The sequence below is a fragment of the Giraffa tippelskirchi genome, chromosome X (assembly GCF_054371585.1).
Source record: "Giraffa tippelskirchi isolate mGirTip1 chromosome X, T2T-mGirTip1v1.2.pri, whole genome shotgun sequence".
In the NCBI taxonomy this organism is placed as follows: Eukaryota; Metazoa; Chordata; class Mammalia; order Artiodactyla; family Giraffidae; genus Giraffa; species Giraffa tippelskirchi.
The window spans coordinates 119,892,213-119,910,000 of record NC_137289.1 but is presented as its reverse complement, the minus strand read 5'-3'; the positions used below and the strand labels follow the sequence as shown (position 1 = coordinate 119,910,000).

Here is a 17,788-nt window from a genome sequence, read left to right as displayed (position 1 = left end):
CTGTGTCTGTGTATGTGTCTGTGTGCGTGTGTCTGTGTGTGTGTCTGTGTGTGTTTCTGTGTGTCTGTCTGTGTGTCTGTGTGTGTGTCTGTCTGTGTTTGTGTGTCTGTCTCTGTGTTTGTGTCTGCGTGTGTGTGTCTGTGTGTGTGTGTCTGTGTGTGTGTCTGTGTGTGTGTCTGTGTGTGTGTCTGTGTGTGTCTGTGTGTGTGTGTCTATCTGTGTGTCTGTGTCTGTGTGTGTGTCTATCAGTGTATGTCTCTGTGTGTGTCTGTGTGTGTGTGTCTGTGTGTGTCTGTCTGTGTGTCTGTGTCTGTGTGTGTGTCTGTCTGTGTGTGTGTCTCTGTGTCTGTCTGTGTGCATGTGTCTGTGTCTGTGTATGTGTGTGTGTGTGTGTGTCTGTGTGTGTGTGTCTGTCTGTGTGTGTGTGTCTGTGTCTGTGAGTGTGTCTGTTTGTGTGTGTCTCTCTGTGTGTCTGTGTGCATGTGTCTGTGTGTGTGTCTGTGTGTGTGTCTGTGTGTGTGTCTGTGTGTGTGTGTCTGTGTGTGTGTCTGTCTGTGTGTGTGTGTCTGTCTGTGTGTGTATCTGTCTGTGTGTGTGTCTGTGTGTGTGTGTCTGTCTGTGTGTGTGTATCTGTGTGTGTGTCTGTCTGTGTGTGTCTGTGTGCGTGTGTCTGTGTGTGTGTCTGTGTGTGTCTGTGTGTGTGCCTGTGTTTGTGTTTCTGTGTGTGTGTGTGTCTGTGTGTGTGTGTCTGTGTGTGTGTCTGTCTGTGTGCATGTGTCTGTGTGTGTGTGTCTGTGTGTGTGTGTCTGTCTGTGTGTGTGTGTCCGTGTGTGTGTCTGTGTGTGTGTGTGAGTGTTTGTCTGTGTGTGTGTGTGTGTGTGTGTGTTGGCAAGACTGGGAATGGGGGTAGACACCACTCATGCCTGTCTACCTCCACTGCTGAGGGCTTACGTGAGATGGTAAGTTTCTACTTCACCCTTTCCCCACCAGGCAGTCTATGTGTCCGTCGCAATGAATGAACACCTTCATGAAGTACTTTAAAAGGGTACTATGAAATTCTGTCCAAAGAAACAGTGTAGTAACCAAGAGCCATCTTCATCATAAGTTCTAAAATTTCATAGGAAGGAAAGGAGTGCTTTTCTGTTTAATAATAAAAGTATTCACACTTACAGGAATGCAGTGATAAAATCTTCAAGAGACTTCCCTGGTGGTCCAGTGGTTAAGACTCCCCACTCTCCTATGCAGGGGATCCCTGGTCAGGGAACTAGATCCTGCATGCTCCAAGTAAAATCTCTCATGCCATAACTGGAAAAAAAAAAAAAAAAAGATCCCGCATGCCGCAACTAAGACCCAGCACAGCCAAATAAATAAATAAATATTTTAAAAAAAACCTTTAAAATATGTAGAGCTTCCCTGGAGGCTCAGTGGTAGGGAGTCTACCTGCCAATGCAGGAGACACAGGTTCAACCCCTGGCCCAGGAGGACCCCACATGCTGCAGAGCAACTAAGCCCTTGTGCGACAACTACTGAGCCTGTGCTCTAGAGCCTGGGAGTTGCAAATACTGAAGCCTGCACAACCTGGAGCCCATGCTCCGCAACAAGAGAAGTCACTGCAATGAGACCCCGCCCCACCCCCACCCCCCATACTGCAACTAGAGAATACCCCCTGCTCACCACATCACCGCGACTAGAGAAAGGCCTGTGCAGGCCTGCACAAAGACCTAGCACAGCCAAAAGCAAACATAAATAAATAAAAATGTGCAAAATAATGTTGCATGCTTAATATACCTGAATACGTGAGTACATATAATTTGTACTTTTGGAATATACCAGGCAATGACTTGAAGGAAAACATTTGATCTAATCAAGAAGATAGAACTAATTTTAAAAATAATAATTATGATTTTATGTAGGTGGTAAAGCAATGATGTCATTTATAAACACAAAAGCTACACAAAAATAGAAAAGTGCAGTCTGGAAGCACTAAAGTCTTGATATGAAACAGGGTTTTTGCATAAACAAACTAATCAAAAAAAGGCCAAAGTTTAATTGACTGGTAACATAAATTATTTTTAGCATATGCAAAAAATAATCATGAAAATGCCCTTTGAAACCAAATTGCGTGTTTCAAAAAGGACAAATCTATTGAGTAAGATCAGAATCACTAATTTTAAACTATATTCAATTGTCACAGATACAGATAGATATTTCTCACAACATAAATATTGCATAATCAAATACTACTTTATGTAAAACCTATTCAGCACACTAAATAAACTCCATAATATGTCATGCTTTTTAGTAATTATATTTCTCTCTCCAGCATGCAATATTTAATTCAAGAATAATTTACTGAAGGAGTAGATGGCAAACAGACATTGTTTTCTCCTAAAAACACTGTAGTAAAGAAAGAGACGTGGTGGTAAATTAATAAAAGGCTGAAGGTTTAAAATGAGCTTGAGGAGAAAGAAGATGAGATTAAACCTTCAAGAAAATTAAGACACAGCACAGTTTCTTAACTACAAGTCAAGTTACTGGTAATTATGGTAATATGTTTTACTTAATATGTTCAGAAGACTGCCTCCTCATTTACCAAGTCTTTGGGGAAAACGAGTTAGCTGTACCCTTTTGATCAGTATATTCTGTTGGACAGACCAGGAAAATCCCTGGGAAGCTGAATGGGAGCCCAGATCTTCTACTTCTTCATAATCTTTTATGTAATAGTGACTAAAGGATTTTTCTTATTTCCAATATTAGATACTTGAAAAAGAGTTAATGAAAGTGAAATAAAAAGGAGATACATTTATTAACCTCCATATTTTCGAGGAGCAAATAAAATTTATTTCCTTCAGAGGACTCATTTCAGGGACTATAAGCTCACATGCTGTCAGGGACTGGACAAATATATTTATTTTACATAAATGCAAATTATACTTTCATTGAGGTATAATTCATATACCATAAATGCACTCCTTTAAAGTGTATGCTTCAGTTTTTAGTATATTCACAAAGTTGTGCAATCATCACCCCAAAAGAAATCCTGTCCATTAGCAGTCACGTCCCTTTTCCCCTCCCTGTACCCCACCCCCCTAAACTCTGGCAGCCACTAATCCACCTTCTGTCCCTGTGAATTTGTCTATTCTGGACATTTCATGCAATCTGAATCATACACTATGTGGCTTTTTGTATGATTTTTCTCTGTTTAGTTTTCAAGATTCATTTATGTTGTAGTATGTGTGTGGTACCTTATCATGTTTACATGTGAGTAATATTCCACTGTATGGATATCTCACCTTTCATTTACCATTCATCAATTGATAAGACGGTTGTTTTCTCTTGAGCTATTACGAATAATGCTGTCATGAACATTCATGTACACTGGCCTCAGAATTTAAGCTCAAAAATTTAGATTTGCAAGGGGCTTCCATGGTGGTACAGTGGTTAAGACTCTGAGCTTCTGCTGCAACGGGCGAGAGTTCAATCCCTGCTTAGGGAACTAACATCCTGCACCGCAATGTGGCATGGCCAAAAATTAATTAAAATTAATTGAGCAACTAGTTTTTAAAAACTTTGTAAAAAAAACTTTCTATTTCATATTGGGGGTGTAGCCGATTAACATGAGCAACTTGTTTTTAACCTATCTTCTGTTTCTCAGAATATTTATCTTTACAGTCCCCAAATTTAACTTAATAGGTCATTTTCACTAAAACTGATGACAGGGAAATCTTTAGAAATTCTGGTGAGAGTTCTTTGTCTGTGATACTTAACACATTTTATCCTTTAACGTAAGACCGGAGCTAAGATATGTATCTATAAAGTATAGATCAAGTAGCAATCAAGTTGGTTTTGAAACTCACTCAGTTTTCCAGTAATGCCTATTATGTGACCTGATGAATTGTTAGGTTGCAAGAACAGATCAAGTAAACTTCCTTATTTAAAAAGTATAGTTAAAACAAGCTATTACAAAGTTCTAGTTAAAAACTAATTCTTGGAACACTTTTACACTGTTGGTGGGAAGGTAAAATGGTGCAGCCACTATGGAAAACAGTATGAAGATTCCTCAAAAAATTAAAAATAGAACTACCATATGATGCAGCAATTCTACTTTTGAGTATATATCCCAAAGAATCGAAATCAGGATATCTACACTCCCAGGTTCACTGCAGCATTATTCACAACAGCCAACATATAGATACAACCCAAATGTCCACTGACAGATGAATGGATAAAGAAAATGTGGTATATACATACAATAGAATCTTGATCAGCCTTAAAAAGAAGGAAATTCTACTGTTTGCAACATCAATGGACCTATAACACCTTATGCTAAGTGAAATAAACTGGACACAAAAAGAAATACTGCATAATCTTCCATTATGTGTGGAATCTTAAAAAGTCAAACATATAAACAGAAAGGAGATTGGTGGTTAGCAGGGGGTGGGGTGAGGGGGTTCAATGGGTATGAAGTTAGTTACACAAGATGATTAAGTCCTAGAGATTGCTGTACAACTTAGTGCCATAGTTAACAATACGTTATTGTGCATTTAAAAATTTAAGAGGGTAGATTTCATGTTAAGCATTCTTAAACATACAAACACAGAAAGCAAAGGGACACAAGGAAATTTTTGGAGGTGATTGGTATGTTTATAACCTTGATTTTGGTGATGGGATAATGGGTGTATGCATTAAGTCCAAGCTCATCAAAGTATATACATTAAATATGTACAGTTTTCTATATATCAATTATACCTTATTAAAGCTATAAAAATAGTAATTTTTGCACTTCTCTTTATGATTAGACACTATGAGGTAAAAACTACCTACTTGACTACCAATGCTGTTATAGTTTCTGTGCTATGACATCTTTGTTTCATGGTTCCTCCTAAATTGCAATCATTCTTCATTCCCACAGGATACAAAATACCTATAAGCCAAAGAACTGAGACTTAGGCATTTAAAAAAAAAAACACACACTAAACAATTCTAAGATATCATTACAGAAGCAAAAATGCATTATTTATGTTACTGATTACCTGGAGAACAAAAGATTGAGGTGTTGGCGATTGAGTTCAGAAAATAATGGCGTACTTGACTCCACCAACTCACCCAGGTAGAGAGGAACTGAAGCATAGAGTGGAACCAGTAAGCCATGGTTAGCCATGACTGCAAGACTCTATTGAGAACAGCTGCTGACCTCACCGGGGCATTTTCTGGATGCTGAGATGGGACAGTGTAGTCTTTTTTAACAGAACAAGTAAGGTGCTCATCGTCCCAGAAACTACTTCTTCAGCTGTTGGTTAATTCTTCAGTGTGTGCCTGATCAAGGGCTAACAGCTGAGCTGAACGTTTCCTGAATCATCTTTCTCAATTAACTTTGATCTAAGTTCTAGTCTGTAAATGAGAAATGCAAGTAAGAATGAGGGTCAATTTATTTTAAGTAAATTTATCATTAAATATCAACGTGTATCATTTCAAACATTTATAAATATCACAATTTACAGAAAATTAATGTAATCTTAAAATTATTGGAACAATGATTTTCACAGTTATTTACATTAACTCAAACTACCTTTGTAGAAACAAACGATGTTTAAAAGTGTCCTTGCCACAAAATAATAATTTCATAGTACCGTTCTGTAACATTTATGTCACTAAAGTGGCAGCTGCACCAATAAAACCCAGCAGATTCAATAATTTACAAACAGCATAATCAGAACTGAAAATGCAAGCTACCATTCATTCCAAACAAAACAAAACCTTTTATATTAATATACAAATATTTTTCCATTTTCATCACTGAAGAAAATAATTAGGAGGCAGTACTTTCTTGTTTGTAGTAAAAAAATTAAGCTTCTTTTAAAATTGACATTGAGAAGCTAGATTAGGTAAGTTGCTATAATGCCTCACATTAAATTTTTTGAGAATTTCTTGGTTGTGGCTGCAACCCAAGAAGGAAATTCTTGGGTTTACTGGAAGCTTTTTCTATCAATTAAACCATTTTTATGTTGTATTAATAATATGTCCATAAGCAGAGATAACTACTTGTCATCTCAAATAGACATTTTAATTTCTCATCAGCAATTTATAACATACTTAGATGGAAAGAGATTCTTGGCTCTTTTTTTCTACTTAAGTTTATAAACTTTTTTTGATATTCCCTCAAAAGGATCCCAAATAGGTCTAAATTTATATCAAAGGAAAAGCAAACTTTATATGGACTAAGTGCTTGTATTTGAAAACAATATTTGCTATAGTATTCCACAGGGGTTTTTTTTTTAGCATATAAAAGTATGGTATAAGAAATTATAGTCACAATAAAGTACATTTTCTTTCATTCACATAGAACATATACTTAAATTTTAAATGTTGGCTCTTCAAGAAAGCTTTTCCTGGGAAATAATATGCATAATTGTTGCCCAAAAATGTATACAGCTGTTTTCCCCAAAATATTTATACACATAGTGGTCCACTTAAGACCAGCCCCATTAGAATCCACTGAATATAATGTGTTCTTAATTTATAAATGGGCTACCCTCAGTATATAAAATATAAACACATGTATGTTACACATACAAAGTAAGAAATATAAAAAGGAGAGATGAAAAGAAAAGGAAGTATTCTTCCCTATAAGATCCTGACAGAAATTCAGTGTAATTAGTGAGAACATGTACTCTTAATTTATAAATGGGCTACCCTCATTATACAAAATATAGAGACATATATGTTATACACAATGTAAAAAATATAAAAAGGAACGAAAAAAAAAAAAAAAAAAAGGAAAGTGTCCTTCCCTATAAGATCCAGATAGCAATTCAGTATAATTAGTGAGACCATGTAAAATACATGAAGAATTTTCAGTTTTGGCAAATACTTTTTAGAAAAATGCCTAAAGAATGAGGGTACGAAATTTCTATTTTAAGAATTTAGTAGAGGCTTCCATTTAAACATTTAGTGAAGATGTTGTGGTCTCCCTAATAAGCAGAGAAGAGGACTTTGGGTAGGGGAGTCTGTTAAAAGGAAGCAAACAAAAAATCACAGATTTTTAGCCAGTTAGTAATAGCCCCTTAATGAAGCGTGTGTAGTGCAGGAATCAAATCCTGGCCCATCAGAATTTGAATATACGTGATGAAAGATTCCAATGGATAGGATCTGAATTCTTCCTAGATCTTACAGGGAATGAGGCAGGAAATGATTGCAAAGGAGGGGGTCAGCCCCAAAGGTGGCTGGTCCAATCTTAACTAGTGCTGTTAAAAAACACACCAAATGTTTCTATAGCATTCTTTCTGCTGCATTTTCTTTATTTCAAGCCACAGGTCTACTTGGAGGATCATGCAGCAAGTGGCTTATAAATAAAATCAGTCTATGAATAGTGTCATCACATTAAGAGACAGAATCACTGGATTCTCTCCATAGGTAAAGAGCTCGCATCTTTGGAATCCATGAGTTGGTAGTATTTACGGCATACCTAAAATGGGACAAAAATCATATATATCAATAATAATCAACATGCAATTTAGGAGTTAAAGCAATGAAGATGATTCGATCATTATTGAGCTAGAAATTCCATATGATTCCTAAATATTGCTTCACAGGTAAAATGCAACAAATATAACTGGGCCAATTTCAAAATTAGCAAATGAACGCTATTGCTAACTGTTTACCAAGACAAGTCATTCCAATTTTTCTCAAATCTCAGCATATGTTACCAAGAGAGATCCTAAAGATGGCAATCATATCTATTTTGGAAGTCTGGGAATTTGGACATTTACTGTATCCTTTAGCTTAGAGATATGTTATATATCCTATTTTTTCAAAGACCAAGCTTTTTCATTCTGTACTGGCATCAAAGGGAAACAGAAGGGGAAAAAATATCGATGAAAACATTCAGCTGCAATGCTATTTTCTTTCCTTTTCCAGACCATCATAATGCAGCCAAAAACAAACAAACAAGCAAAACAAAACAAAAAAAACCTCACGATAAAGAAAAAAAATAGAACTTTTCCTAAAACAGAATTAAAAAAAATTTAAATTATAGTTCTTCTGGGGAATACTCAGACTCTTCCACCAAACATTCCTGAGAAGCAGAAAGAAAATAAGCATCTGCTAATTCTGTACAGATTTATGTATACAGAAGCCTTTTGTAAGGTGTAAAGCACTAATACCAACATGGTTGTTATGGAAGAAAAAGATTTGAACAAATTTATTATAAACAAGAACACAGAAAAAGGTAAATCTAATTTTAAATTCTCATGCACATAATCATGAAATTTTATCATAATTTAAAAGATAATTTAATGTTCTGCTAATGTAGATAATTTTTATTCCCTTTCTGCTAATGTAAATAACTTTTCATTCCATATTTATATATAGTGCTTTAGTGATGATGCCAAGCTGATTAATGCTTGTCAGACTTCTAAAAACAGATGTTCTCCCATATCAATAAAAAATTTTTACATTTTAAACCCAGGTCATCTTGTAATTAATTAAGAGAAATAATTCAACTCTTTCCCTAATTAAGAAGATTTTTTAAATGTTTCACTTTCTTGGCAACATATGAAGTATGTCATTTCCATTTAGGCCATTAATTTGAAGAAAAACTGAGCTATTATCAGGAACAACTTCCAAAAATGATTATTATATTTAAATTAATGCTGGTTACACAGTGAGTTTTATAATGTACTGAGCAATTTTACTTTTATAAGAATATTCAGAACATGCAAAAGTAATAATTCAGTTTGAATTTCACCCCCAATTTATTTCAGCAATAATTAAAAAAAAATTTCAGTTCACCAATGTATTCTCTTAACTAAAATAAAAGTGACAATACATTTTCCCCAGGTTTAGAGTTTTACAGAAACTCTGCTAACATACTCTGGCCGAAAGTCTTACCAGGATTGAAATGTTAAGACTTGTGTAGAAGATTTTCATAAGCATGAAAAACAACTTAGGCACATTTGAAAGCAAATTCAATTGATTTCAAATACTATACATTTCATCTAACACTCTGAACATCCTTTCATTTAAGCATGAACAGTAGTACTTGTGCTTACTGCTGCACTTGCCAGCAGAATGTAGCCCCTCAAAGAAAATCATCTACTAAAAATCAAAGAGAATAAAAGCAGAGTCACAGTCCTTAATTCTGAATTAAATGGTATATTAACTAGACCTTTAATAGATTTTCCAGGTTCCTAAGAACAGGAAGAAGGAAAAATACTGAAAACTTTCTGTTGATTTATACACAAATACATTAACGCTAACTCATATAATTGTCTAATTTAAAGAGGAACTGACCTGAGAGGTACCTTGCTCCGATTAACATTACCACGCTACTCACTATAAAAAAGCCCAAGGGTAGACTACAGAAGATACTAGGGTCACCTGTTGTCATCCGAGTAGGAGGGAATTCCAGTCAAGCAAACCAAAAGAGAGACACATAATTACAATATTTGTGTTAAGAATCACATGATAGCAAAAAAAAAGTTATAAAAATAGTATCAAAGAGTTATTACTTTAAATCAAAACCAGAATCCAAACTGAGGGCTTATGACAGTTAACAAACGGTACAGATAGCATGCCACAAATAGCAAGAACATAGAGCATATAGACCAACATAAACCTTCCACTGGCAAAGCCAAAGAAAGCTGAAGGAGAACTTTCTTTTTGGGAGGCTGCTGATTTTAGCTTTCTTGGTTCTTCCCCAAAAGATACTAAGTGAGCAATCCCATTCCCCATCCAGATTAAAATTATAGATCCTTTGGCTATCAGAGAAGAGTTATATTAGTCCAATTCATGAGTTTGAAAATGAATTTCAAACCCTATTGGTTTCATTTTCTTTTTTACACACAGTTGGTATAACAAAATGAACCTGAAAATTAATGTTACTATAATTTAAAAACTAAACTGTATTAATCTACATTTTAAAATATTGTCTGAGAACACAATTGTTTTGATATTTTCTAACCTGATTGAAAACATTTCCTTTAAAGAATAGCTAGATAGATACAGACATAGGCTTTTCTTGAATTTAAACATTATGTATCTTGAACATTTAACAATTTTTGAAGAAAATGTTATTTTGGTGGGTTTGGAGTACAAAGTCATGAAGTCATTACTTATCATAAGCTCTCTCCAAAAAATATTAAATCCCCAATCATTTCTACAACATTTAAAACATATTAAATTGTATGTTAAAAATTCTTTACATTCCATTCAAATATAGTTACCAACAAGAAAATAAATATGAATGCTTCAAAATTGGCAATATGCTTTGGAAATTAAGCTAACATAATATTCTTCCCATAAATTAAAACTATTTAAAGAGGATAAGAGGCCAGGCAGCAATTTGAATAGCCTTATGAGATCATCAAAACAAGATTCTATCTGTACTATTATTACATAGCTTACATTGCATGAAGAACAATCAGCATTTCACTAATTGAATATTGTTATCTGGATTATTATACAGTTTTTGAGACTCTCAAAATGTTGTACATGAGTGCTTTTCATAAATCTACTACAAATTGTTTTTTACACTTTGCCTTAAATACACTGCAGCCTAACTGAAACAAAAATCAAGTTTGAAAAATCGAAAGCTCTCAAAAAATCAAATTATTTTATCATCAATTCTGATGGCAGAAACAAAAGAATCATGTAATTGTCTTTATCCACTTTTTCTTGGCATTTTAAGTTCACTGACAGTAAGGTAAGGAAACAGAGAGAAAATGATAATTGGCTTTGTGGGAACTTGGCGATTAAAATCATATCCTCAACTGCAAGTAAGGAAGAAGTATGTATGGTATCAACATGGAGGCAGATACAGCGAGGGAGGGGAACAGGTTGAATTGTGCCATTTTATTTATTTATTTGGCCATATAATATTTTTTTGGCCATAAAATAAATAAAATACATTTTATTTATTTATTTTTTGGGAGCATGCGGGATCTTGTTCACTGACCAGGGATGAACCTGTGCCCCATGCATTGGAAGTGTGGAGTCTCAACCACTGGACTGCCAGGGAAGTTTCTGTGCCATTTAAAAAAATACAACTAGTCAAAGAAATCACGGAACTCATTTTCATCAGCTTTTAACTGAGGGCAACCAGAAAATAAATCAGAGTGCACGGCTGTTGCGTCCTTCAAAGCAACTACCACTGTGCTACAAAAAATACCTATGATTGAGAAGTTTAACTGCAAAAGGTCTCAAAACTGCAGACAATCTTAGCAAGAAAGGCTTTGTCACCATCTTAGAAAGAAAGGTGGGTCTCAGAACAAAAGATGTCAAGACAATGGATATTAAGCCTAAAGCTTATTTAGGATAATAAACAAAAGCTTCAAGTAGAAACAGGATGATCCCAGAAGCTTCTCTGAAAAGCTAGATACATTAAAAGTGGTTCTTGGGACTTCCCTGGTGATCCAGTGGCTAAGACTCTGGGCTCCTAATGAAGGGAGCCCAGGTTTGACCCCTAGACAGGGAACTAGACCCCACATGCTGCAACTAAGCACTGGTGCAGCCAATAAATAAATAATTTTTTAAAAAAGTGGTTCTATACTCACTTCGGGGTTGGAAGGCAGGCTATATTTCATTTATAAACTCCTCTCTCTTAAACTATATGCTTCAAAATATTATTGGCCATTGTTTCATTCATTAAATTCCAAATCTTGTATTTAGCAACGGATTACAATATCATGCCATATTAAAGGTATGTTAAAGGCTGTTTCAATATTAAAGGCAGCTCAGAGCTGTTTACAACTAAATAGTTTATTTATGGTAGATACCTTCCCATCTAAGTGATTAAAAACAAAAGTCCTCTAATTTCTGCCAAGAGCATTTCCCAATTATGACATTTCTAATTTACTATGCTTGGTACTTTTCTTCCTCTTATTTCAATGAATTCTCACAACATACACTCACTAAGGGCTTGGGAGCAGTCTAGGAAGTCGTGAAATGTATTATGAAATCAATATAGCTTTTGGTCGGTTCAGGTCATGAAGACAGCCTCCCAAAAAGGCAAAGTCAGTTACGAAGAGAAAAAAAAAAGTTTAGTTGATTTTTTTTTTCATTAGGAAGAAACTAGAAATACTTTTACTTTTAAGAAAACTAAGTTATCAATCAAAGTACCAGGAATAAACTAATAAGGAAAGGTATGGCAGGATAGAGATAAGCACATATATCAATCTGATAATTTACATTTTATGTTTAGAACTTTAAGTATTTTCAAAATGTTAGAAACTATGAGCATATGATAATGCTATTCTTCAGAGCAGCCTTGCTAAGTATAAACAGATACTTAAAGAAGCTATTTAACATACTAGGACAAAGTGGCAATAACAAAAAAAACATTTTTACCACTTTCTGAAGACTGAGTTGTAACCCAACCCATTGATTTCATCACAGCTTTCTTCCATGTAGAATAACGAATTTCACTTTCTAGAAATAGAAAGTAGGAAAACCATACATAAGAAAGGCAGTTTACTGAATGTTAGGTGGCAGACTGGACGGGAGGGGAGTCTGGGGGAGAATGGATACATGTATACGTATGGAATCATCTGCCAGGAGACTCCAGTTCGATTCCTGGACTGGGAAGATCCACTGAAGAAGGGATAGGCTACCCACTCCAGTATTCTTGGTTTCCCTGGTGGCTCAGACAGTAAAGAATCCGCCTGCAGTGTGGGAGATCTGGGTTCAATCCCTGGGTTGGGAAGATCCCCTGGAGAAGGGACAGCTACCCACTCCAGTATTCTGGCCTGGAGAATTCCATGGACTGTATAGTCCATGTGGTCACAAAGAGTCGGACACAACTGAGCGACTTTCACTTTCACACGTATGGCTGAGTCGCTTTGCTGTACACCTGAAACTATCAATAACAACTGTTAGTTACTATGCTACTGGGAAGTCGCTCAGTCGTGTCCGACTCTTTGCGACCCCGTGGACTGTAGCCTACCAGGCTCCTCCGTCCATGGGATTCTCCAGGCAAGAATACTGGAGTGGGTTGCCATTTCCTTCTCCAGTGGAACTGCCCGACCCAGGGATCGAACCCAGGTCTCCTGCATTGGAGGCAGACGCTTTAACCTCTGAGCCACCAGGGAAGTCCGTTAGTTACTATACTCCAATAAAAAATAAAAAGTTTTTTAAAAAAGAAAGACAGTTTACTAAGATGTTCTAAGTACTAATATTCACTCATCATTCTTGACAAATTGTTTCACTTATTCAACTGATGTTTGTTACACTGTATTTAACTGACATGGAGCTTTACCAGGACTCCGATCCCAGTATGGCTGCCAAAGACTGCCAGTGACGGCAGAGAGAAGCTTGTGTGGAAGTTGGAGGGAAATTCAGCCTGGTCTGCAAACTGAAGGGAGATGCAGAGACAGGCTACCTGCTAAGACCAGGTCATTCACAAGCAGGTGGTGATGAATTAGAAAGGAGAATCCTATTTGATCTGCCTTCTCTTTGGGGGAAGGCAGAGGACCTTGGAAAGTGAAAGTCGCTCAGTCGTGTCCAACTCTTTGTGACCCCATGCACTGTAGCCCGCCAGGCTCCTCTGTCCATGGAATTCTCCAGGCTGGAATACTGGAGTGGGTAGCTGTTCCCTTCTCCAGGGGATCTTCCCAACCCAAGGATCAAACCCAGGTGTCCCGCATTGCAGGCAGATTTTTTACCATCTGAACCACCACAAAATTCACTATGATACCATTTTATAGACAGCTTTTTAAAAAGGTTTAAAACAAAATTGAATATATAAAACCTGACTTTTGTACACAAACTTAATTACAGGTATTAGAGCTTCCCAGGTGGTGCAGTGGTAAAGAATCCACCTGCCAATGCAGGAGATGCAAGAGACATGGATTTGATCCCTGGGTTGGGAAGATCCCCTGGAGGAGGAACTGACAACCCACTCCAGTATTCTTGCCTGGAAAGTTCATGGACAGAGGAGCCTGGCGGGCTACAGTCTATTGGTCGGTCTTGTGGCTTAGTGTTGTTTGTTGCAACAGTGAGTCAAATATTTAATGCTCATTGATGTAAATTGTTGCTGCTTTTGTCAGGCTAGCCCTGCTGTGCTTAGTTAAAAGTTACCAGAATGGTCCTTAGCCCAGTTAATCCTGTCCTAAAACTGGGCATTGGCACTAAAGATGACCCAATGCAGACATGATGTGTCGGTGGTCTATATATCTCCCTTGTCACTGTCAGAAAAGGTTACACTAACAGGCTACTAATAAAACTGATACTGTGGCACTGTTATCCTTGTACATGAAGAGACTATAAACAGTAGAAGTGAATGGTAAAACAGTGATTATAGAAGTTTTTTTTTTTTTTAATAGGGAACTATTTCTCTTATTCACATTCATTCAAATATGAAGCCAAGTATGTTCAGCAGCTGAATATGAAATTACCTTTGCATTTGCAATCTTATTTCATTTCTTGATTTGTGACTAAACCACCAAACTCTCTCTCCCTTTTCACAGTACACCAATCTTCAGTTTTTACAAGTACCCTCACTGAAAAAGGTAACTGTGGAGCACAGGGAACTATACTCAATATTATGTAATGACCTATAAGGGAAAAGAATCTGAAAAACATAGTATATATAATTGAATCACTTTGCTGTACTGCTGGAACTAACACAACATTGTATTAGAAATCAACTCTACAATAAAAATAAATAAAAGTACCCTCAGCGTTGATCTGAGGTTCAAATCGCTCCATTGTGACAGCCGACAAGTCCTCAGGCTCCAGACTCCAGACTCCAACCCCTTCTGCAGCTCCTGCAGCCATGGCGGCTCCCAGGGCAGTTGTTTCAGGCATGGACGGCTTCACTGAGGGGAGCGAACAACATCACTATCTTAGCAGTTACATATGCCTGAAAAATCAGTTCTTCCAAAAAAACATGACTATTGGGGTTTGAAGGAATGAGGGTTACTGACCTACTGGAATATACAGAATGTCTGCTTGTAACTGCATAAGGATTTTGTTGTTGGTCATTCCACCGTCTACCTGCAAATGGCTGAGTGGAATTCCACAGTCGCGGTTCATGGCGTCCAAAATCTGAAAAAAAAAAAAAAAAACCCAGTGCAATGAACATCATCAAAGTACCACACAGTAATATCTCAGAAAATAGCCATCTTCTACTTAAAAATACGCAAAAGCTCCCCAAAGCCTACAGAAGGAAAATTGAGATTTCTTCTAGGTCCTCCTTGATCTGGTTACCACCAACCTTTTCTCTTACCACTCCTCTGTACTCACCTCTATATTCAAGCAAGCCAGACAACTCTATTTTGCACCCTGATTTCCTGCCGTGGTATCTATGTTTGTGCTACTACTCAAATCCTTTGCCTAATATGTGTCGCTCAGCATCCCCTCAACTGTAAAATGCCCAGTGCCCAGCAGCTAACAGGAACTTAGAAAGTAATGACAGCTGGGAAAAGAAAACAAACTTGCATTTATTACATCACAGTTTAGGCAGGCTTAATTTAAAAAAAAAATTGGGGGGGGGGCCTTACTGTGCAGCCCATGGGATCTTAGCTCCCTGACCTGGGATGGAACCCGTGCCCCCTGCAGTGGAAGCATGAAGTCTTAATCACTGGACCGCTAGGGAAGTCCCCAGGCTTAATTTCTGATTATGCTGGGAAGATTGAGGGCAAGAACAGAAGTGGGCAGCAGAGGATGAGATGGTTGGATAGCATCACTGACTCAATGGACATGAGTTTGAGCAAACTCTGGAGATGGTGAAGGACAGGGAAGCCTGGCGTGCTGCAGTCCATGGGGGTCACAAAGAGTCGGACACAACTTAGTGACTGAACAACAAGAACAAGCTTATTAAATTCTCATAAAATTCTAGCATATACATATATATAAAATTGGTTTAGGAATAATAAAGGTGGATTAAGTACAGGAAAAAGGCCCATGTTGATTACCTCTCGAGTTTGGAAACAAACAGCTTCTAATGCAGCAAAAGCAATATGGCATTTATTGGTGAACTGAGTGAGCCCACAGATGATCCTAAAAATACACACAAAGATTTTTAAGATTAGAGCAGAATAAATGAGTCATCAATCGGGAATGTGCTAAATATGGAAAGGTTGAATTTGGTACATAGACGTGTACGGGGTCAGGGGGGGAGCCAAAACTGGGCACAAACATTAAGTAGCTGGCAAAATCCTTATAGTCTACAATGTTGCATCCACATATGAAAAAGTTCATGATCTATCTGAATAGATGACAATAATATAAAACCAAATCAATATTCATTTAGATGATGGCCTTTTGATACATAACTTGCAGGTATCTTGAAGATAAATGATAATAATACTAACATGAATAGGAATATGGCCGGGGCTTATTTTCAGATGACATAACTTCATGGTTTTTTTTTTTCTAATATTTATTTATTGATTTGGCTGAACCAGGTCTTAGTTGTGGCAGGTGGGATCTAGAACCTAGGTGCCCTGAACTGGGAGGGAGGGCAGAGTCCCAGCCACTGAACCACCAGGGAAGTCCCTGGAGTTCTTCTTTATGTCATGCCACGGGGCATGCAGTGTAGTATCTTAGTTCCTCAACCAGGGATTGAATCCATGCCTCCTGCAGTGGAAGCGTGGAGTCCTAACCACTGGACAGCCAGGGAAGTCCCAACTTCTTAGAGTTTAAAGGTTCTACAATTATACTTCCCAAGTATAAAAGATTTCCTCCATATTTCAAAATCATTTGAAAATATAAAACTATTAACCAATAAGTTCTTAGCTAATATAGTAAATAAATCAAGACTGACAAAAGCATACCTTATTTTCAATTCTTACCCTCTTGCACTGGGCTCCCAATAAGGTGCATACAGCCCCGAAAATGCTGGGACGAAATAGCAGCCATAAGAAGTACCTACTTCTTTAGCAAGTTTTTCTAACATTAAAAACAAACGACAACAAAAAAAAAAAAACACAAAAAATCATTCTAGTATATACTACTTCTTTCCATCAACAAGCACACGTGTTTAAAAAATTAGGACGGGACTTTTGATTTCCTAATATGCAGTACAGCAAAATGTTGCTAATTGTAGCAGAATACAAGCAGCAAGAAAAGCAAATTTCTCCACATTGAATACCTACCACTAAAATATAACCCAGTCCAAGAATGACAGGAACTGGATTAGTTTTGTTAAGGTATTGTAGCTCATTTCCACTATTTTTAAAAAAATATTTAATTTATTTTCGGATGTGCTGGGTCTTTATTGCTGTGCACAGGCTTTCTCTAGTTGCAACGAGTGGCAGCTGCTCTCTAGACATGGGGCACAGGTTTCTCATCGCCAGTGGCTTCTCTTGTTGTGGAGCACCAACTCTGGGGCATGTGGCCTCAGTAGGAGTGGGGTATGGGCTTAGATGCCCCATGGCATGTGGGATCTTAGTTCCTGGACCAAGGATTGATCCTGTGTCCGGTGCATTGGCAGGCGGATTCTTAACCATTGGACCATCAGGGAAGTCCCCATTTCCACTATTTTTAAGGTTGCTGACTAGCAGATGAAGAAGTGGCCTTCATTGCATTCGGAATCAGAAATGTGTCCCTGTGTGTGTGTCTGTGTGTGTGTGTGGGTCTGTCTGTGTGTGTGTGTCTGTGTGTGTGCGTCTGTGTGTGTGTGTCTGTGGGTGTGTCTGTCTGTGTGCGTGTGTCTGTGCGTGTGTCTGTGTGTGTGTGTCTGTGTGTGTATCTGTCTGTGTGCGCGTCTGTGTGTGTGTCTGTGTGTGTGTGTCTGACTGTGTGTGTGGCTGTCTGTGTGTGTGTGTCTGTATGTGTGTCTGTCTGTGTG

At 37.3% G+C, this 17,788-nt stretch overlaps 1 protein-coding gene across 1 annotated transcript; it reads right to left on the bottom strand.

Moving 5' to 3' along the window:
• Window positions 1-7,280: 7,280 nt before the first annotated feature.
• On the bottom strand, window positions 7,281-17,470 carry LOC145535747 (glycerol kinase-like). The gene is made up of 8 exons (XM_081564097.1): window positions 17,406-17,470; window positions 16,791-16,892; window positions 15,912-15,996; window positions 14,922-15,042; window positions 14,670-14,813; window positions 12,346-12,426; window positions 9,292-9,378; window positions 7,281-7,465 (listed from the first exon to the last, which is right to left on the bottom strand). Exons 1-8 carry the CDS (start codon window positions 17,468-17,470, stop codon window positions 7,455-7,457), a joined length of 696 nt encoding a protein of 231 aa, XP_081420223.1. The 3' UTR covers window positions 7,281-7,454.
• Between the last annotated feature and the right edge of the window lie 318 nt (window positions 17,471-17,788).